The sequence below is a fragment of the Megalops cyprinoides genome, chromosome 5, assembly GCF_013368585.1.
Source record: "Megalops cyprinoides isolate fMegCyp1 chromosome 5, fMegCyp1.pri, whole genome shotgun sequence".
Classification (NCBI taxonomy): Eukaryota; Metazoa; Chordata; class Actinopteri; order Elopiformes; family Megalopidae; genus Megalops; species Megalops cyprinoides.
Window position 1 is genome coordinate 3,596,501 of NC_050587.1, and position 6,000 is coordinate 3,602,500.

Sequence of the window (6,000 nt, forward strand, 5' to 3'; positions counted from 1 at the left end):
TGCTACTCTGTGTACATTTCAGTGAGCTCCAAGAGGCATATGCCTCTCCCCACCCCCACGCAGCATGTGAGGTTATTGAATCACTGGCTGACTCACCCCACAGATGCCCTGCTTCCAGCTTCCCTCTCTTCCTGACTCTCCCCACATGGTCACACCCTGTTGGCCAGGGGCTGCACAGATTGGTCACGATGAAGGAGAACCCCCACCTCCACCCCTGCCCCTCTGAGGGTTTCTTTTGCTCAATCAGTTATTTTGAAACATTTCTGCTCACTAATGCACAAAGATTGACTGAAATGCCTTTTATACTTACCCTCAGAATGCATCCTGGTGAACATGCTTTTTCAGTTCCGTATGCTCACCAAGGAAGTGACATACTAATAAATAGGTATAAAGAATGTAGTCAGCCTTACAAATATGCAAGGGAGAGATTTAGTATCAAATAACCTAAAATCATATCACATTAGTTTATAATTATTAGTTGCTATTAATTTGTTCAACTAAATAAACTAGTAATAGGTTTGTCAGCCTAATCATTTACGAGTGAGGTCTGGAATAGTTATGTTGCAGTATTAACAGGAATGTAGAAAGAGAACCGTGTAATGAGCAATTATATTATAGCTCATGGTTTTCACAAAATAAATTGTCGTAAGGAATTTGTATCTTTAAACAAAATACTGTTACCATTGATGGCACTGTACTAGACATGGTTATTGTTGACAGCTTACGACATGTTTAGAAGGGGAGGTACCAAAATTGTCCAAAAGATAGAGGTTACTCAATAGGCCCGGAGGGTATATTGCTATGAAGCAACATTGGATTGCAAAGTTAATTTAACTGCAGAGATGTCTGCTTTCCCACTTCCTCATTAATGGTTACTGTGTGTATTCACCTCAAAATGCCCAAGCACAAATCGCACCAGCCTTTTTGTATTTTTATTAAAGGAGGATGATACCACTAGGAAATAACACTAGATCTAATTAAAATAGCTTTGGTAGATTTTTCTTGGAAAAAGCAGACTTCTGAGAATGTAGACTTGGTCACAGGAAGGATGTGCTGCTGTTGGGAGACCTGTGCAGATGCACTGCATGACTGCAGAGACTAATCATCTTCGGCTGACACAGACCTAGCATGTGCACAGTAATGTGTCAACAGATTTTATAACAGACTGCCATTTTGAACTGAACTGTGCTGGCAGTATTTTGATGAGGTCTAACATGCTGATGGCAAAGTACTATCGTATTGCATTACGTACACTATGTGCACAGGTCACAGCTCATACGCTATAGCATTCCATTGTCTCTGGAGTGGAATGAAACAGTTCGACTGAGTTCTGGCTGTGAGTGAGAATTCTTTCTGTTTGTGATCAAGTAAATCAAAAAAATGTAATGACCTTTTTAATGCCTGGCTTATTGTTCCCTTGGAAATACACTGCATGATAAAAAGTGCTTGACATTTATATATGGAAATAAACTGGAATATATGTCCTGCAGAGGTGGAAATAGTTGATATCATATTACATTTCTGCCACATAGGGCTGGCATTGCAAGAGATCCTTGTAAATTCATGAGCATTTTAATGAAGCAGAGAATTGTCTTTTAGAGACTTGGCCCCAGCTTTGTTTCAACACGCTTGATGAAAGGGTTCTAGAACACTGTGCAGCACTGGGACATTTCCGGCATTACACTGCTGATGGGTTTTAGCTGAGCAAAAGGAAGGAAGGACGATTGAAGGCAGTGAGGGTAGTGCCTCAGTGAAGCAACATTTCCTCACAACGTCACTGAAATTAGCACTGCACTGATGCCCTGAGCTCTTGTACTTGCCTGCCAAAAAAAAAAAACCAAAAACCGACATTGGTTTAATTTCTGTTCTTTTTTTTGTCTCTCAGTCTGCCCCGTTCCTAAAGTTGCTCGCTACTGTAGCAGCGAATGCTGGAAACTAACTAAGCAGAACAAGTGAAACAGGAAGTTCCTATCTGTAAAAACAGAAGCTTTCTTAATCAGAACAAAACATGTAGAACAAGTGTGACTAAAGCTGTGCACGACATTGAATCATTTTGAAATTAATGAGCGTTTGGATATTAAAAAATCTACAAGCAAGCCATCCACATATCCTCCATAATTTCACAACCATGGGCAGACCGAGAGCGCCACTTCCAGTGTACCTGCACATGCTTGTTGAATGGGCTGTGAGACCCCTGTGTTTAACAGGCGGTGTGTCAACCCCTGATTCTCAGTTCTGTCCAAGCATGCCATTCTCCGCCGACTTGAGCCTGAAGTTTGCAGAGTTCAGTGTGTCAGCCATTCAAGCAAGAATATATTTAGGCTGGTTGAAAGGGGGCCTGCAAATTTTTGCTGGTTGATGTTAGTCGATTGCTTTTTTTAATCTCTCGCTTACAGCCTAGCGTTTGTTTTTAGCGCAGGCTCGGTTTGCACAGCAGCAGCATCTGCTGAACGGATGGTGTGGTTTTAAGCACTGGCCTTTGACACATTTTTTTAGCCACTGATGAACACTGGAGCTTTTTGTGTTAGAAGTGGATATCTCATCAGATGCTTGTGTGTGTGTGTGTGTGTGTGTGTGTGTGTGTGTGTGTGTGTGTGTCTGTGGACTGACTTAGTCACTCTTGCTGGAACGCTGAATTTATTGGCCACTATTGAAGTGTTAAAACTTTCCCAGCTCTAATAAACCCACGAACAGTACACTGGCAGGTACAGAAGAGATGAAAGGTAATTTTGTGGTTGGTAGCCCTGTATTTTCCCTCACATATGAGTTTCATTAGAATGTTGGTTGAGTGGGTAATGTAGGCCTCTTACTTTCTTGCCATGTGCATCCAGCTACTGATACGTTTGGGCAAAACTGCACTGCTTTGCATACCCCCCCCCCCTTTAAAAAAACTGGATTGCATTTCAGCCTGTAAAGTTAAATGCAATACCCTGTATGTACATACATTTTTCCCAAGAGAGCCCATATGTTTGATCATATCCAAGTGCCAGTAGAAATACCCGTCTTTTCCTTAACTTCCCTGTAAGAAGCAAGGTCAGGGAGCTGTTGAGATCTTTTGCTTTTGCTCCCAGGGATCTTTGTCTTTTCAGCAGTGAAAGCTATAATACAAAAAGGTCAGCCTTTTCCCATGATAATGATGTCAGTTTGTCATTATTGTCATAATTATGTATTTTAGGACACACTGCAGACAGTTTTTGCAATAATTGTTCTTTTCTTCTGTAAGGATAGTGTGTAGACACAGGTTCATTTACATGGCCGAATGTGAACTTGGCACCCCACAGTACAGAGAGCAGTGGTCCTCACAGTGTGTTAACAGCTGGAGGCAGTCACAGCTCCTCCTTTCATACAGACAGAGAGAATCGAATTTCTATTGACCATCAGATTACTGTTTTTTTTTTTCTGCCAAAAACGCAGCTCAAAATATTGAACAGTCTAGACAAAAGATAGGTGATCTATTGAATGTAGCCCACATTTCATTTTCGGTTATTTTGTGTTGGTTTTGATTGCCCTTCAGCGTAACCACACAGAAAAACCAACAACAAAAGTTAAATTATCGTAGTTAAAGACCGTCATCCATTGTGATGGAAGTACCGCAGTAGAGATGTCCCAAGTCCATGCGCTGTCACTAAATAGACCACCAAGTAGTTAACCATGGTACTTAGGTCTGCCTCTCAGCTAACAATGGGGCCTAAGCTCTTTGGCTGGGTGTATATTTGCTGGCTTAATTTCATCAGACGCTGAGCAGCCTCAGAAATGCCATTTGTTCTTTGCGTAAGAAATTGGTAAGTAAGGACACAAGCGTCTTGTGTTTTGCCGGTCCCCTCCCGGCTCTGCACACAATTGGGTCCATTGAAGGAGGAAGTCAAGTGTGGAGAACATGTGATTGTTTCTCTATGGGCCTGGGTTATAAAAATAAAAGACTGTTTCATAATTTCAAAACACTTCTATCAACAGGAAAAGCACCCCCCGAAATTGACATTGGAGCACACACAGGATATTCACAGGAAATTTTGCTGTCTTTTTTTAACAGTGAGGATTTTCCCCCAAGTCTGACATTTTTATAACCCATCAGTCCTTACATAAAGTGCTTTTTTGACCTGGAATCAGCATTCTAGCATTAAGGTTGCATTACTAAACATATGCAACACTTGTGCTGGAAGCACTGAAGCAAAGCGTATGCAATCCTCCAACACATTTGCCTGCAGGCTGTACTTATTTTACACACTCCAACTCCCATAGTGCACCACAGGAGAGCTGACACTGATTGGAGGATTGGTGTATGGCTTGGTAATATCATTTTAGTAACGTTTAGCTGCCTGACGTGCCACTGTGACATTCTCTATGCTCAACCTACCCTAAATAAACAGACAAGTTCATGGCTATGGACTCTGTCAGAGTCTACCAATGACATAGCCAAGCCTTGAACAATGAAAGGTCTAGGATGTAAGGGCAAAATTGCTCTTTGGGCAAATGCGTTTATTGACTTGGGGGTCCAAGAGAAGTGTTTATGTCTTGTCTGTTTTTCCTTTAAAAATATCAGATGCTACTCTGAAAGCAGAAAGGACATTGGGTTCATCTCAGTATGTGACGTCCAGACAGAATCTAACTGATCTTGATAACATCCCTGAATAGTACAAACCTATACCGTTCATTTAAGGATCAAAAATTGGACATGTGCCTCGTGAATGACAGTGTGAAAACGATCAGCCAGGGGAGGCTTCCATCCTTAGCCATAGAGCTAACCTACTTCTGTGGGACGGAGCTGATGTGACTTTTCTCCACCTTCTGAGAGTGTTTCAGTTCTGTTTGAGTGGAGCTCAGGTTTGATTAGAGCAACACAGAGCTTGGGGGGGTCTTTTGGCTCGTTACTTTGTCTTGGTGCGAGATGGCCATGGATTCTGGGAAGGTGGAGACACTGTTGAAAGCCCAGCAGCTGAGGGTGAGTTTACATTTGAGTAACGCCGTCTCTACCTCCCAGGATGCACTCTATGCAGATTGCTGATTCTGGCCCGTTTTGACACAAGTCTTCCACAAATCTTGCCCACAAACATTGACCTTTTGAGAAGTATTGCAACAGGAGTTTTGGGACATGCAAGCAGTGGTTAATTGTGCCGTGTTCTTACTTGAAATGCACAGGAATGCAGTGTTTAAAACCACCATAAGGGTGTGTTCCTGTCTATAACATAGGTAATAATAGCCTTGAAATTCATTTGAAACAGATATGGGCTTACACAGTATTTTTGAATATTTGTTACAAGTGTTAACAATAATGTTAGCAACTGTTTGTTTTAAGAGTTAGCAATAGTGGTGTCATACCTGGCAGCCTAATTTTTGTTAGAATTAGACCTGAAATAAAAATTAAGACACAAAATTATGCTAAAAGTCACCCCTAAAGTCTAATTTAACCACAGTCTTGCATATGCATGCATTTATTCTGACCTTTATTATTGTAGGAATCGACACCAAAGAGTCTTTATTTTTTATTAAGCAATAAAACAAACTAATTTAAAGTTCTTTTATAGTTTTGTGTCCAGCTCAATAATCAATGACTCATAACTTGCTATCCTTTCTGGAGACTGGAGCTAGCAGGAGTTCTGAAGGGATTATTGTGCATTTTGGACTAAATCAAAATGAACATGGATAGATGAATGGATTTGTCTGTTGAAGTCATTCACCCAAAAGTGTTAGCAAAGGATACTAGCTCATTGCCGGCAGTCAGAACTCAAGTGTCCACTCAGGTCTCACTTCCTGCATTGGGGAACTGTAGCATGCTGATGCTTTGTAAGTAGTAATCGGGAACCCAATGGGCAGGGGTCTCTGTTCCTTATAAGATATAGTGCATTTCATTTGCTTGGCAAATAAGTTGTAGAATATGATGCAAAGTGAATATAGAGTTGCTCTGTGGTTTTGTGTGTCTTCAAGCTATATGTTGCCTATGTCATTATGTGTGTCTTAGGTCACAGTATAGCAGCTGTATAGTGCTCTGTGACAGGCAGCATA

The 6,000-nt window shown here is 41.2% G+C and overlaps 1 protein-coding gene across 5 annotated transcripts in view; it reads left to right on the forward strand.

Moving 5' to 3' along the window:
- Positions 1 to 6,000, forward strand: part of LOC118778003 (formin-binding protein 1) — an 87,176-nt gene that overhangs the window by 4,151 nt on the left and 77,025 nt on the right. For 4 of the 5 annotated variants that reach the window (XM_036529296.1, XM_036529300.1, XM_036529301.1 and 1 more), the window contains exon 1: positions 4,875 to 4,939. The exons of the other annotated variant lie outside the window; for it this stretch is intronic. In XM_036529296.1, coding sequence (XP_036385189.1) covers positions 4,886 to 4,939 — 54 coding nt within the window. In that variant the 5' untranslated portion in view covers positions 4,875 to 4,885. Of the gene's footprint in view, positions 1 to 4,874; positions 4,940 to 6,000 lie in introns of those variants that run through there. 5 annotated transcript variants of the gene reach the window in all.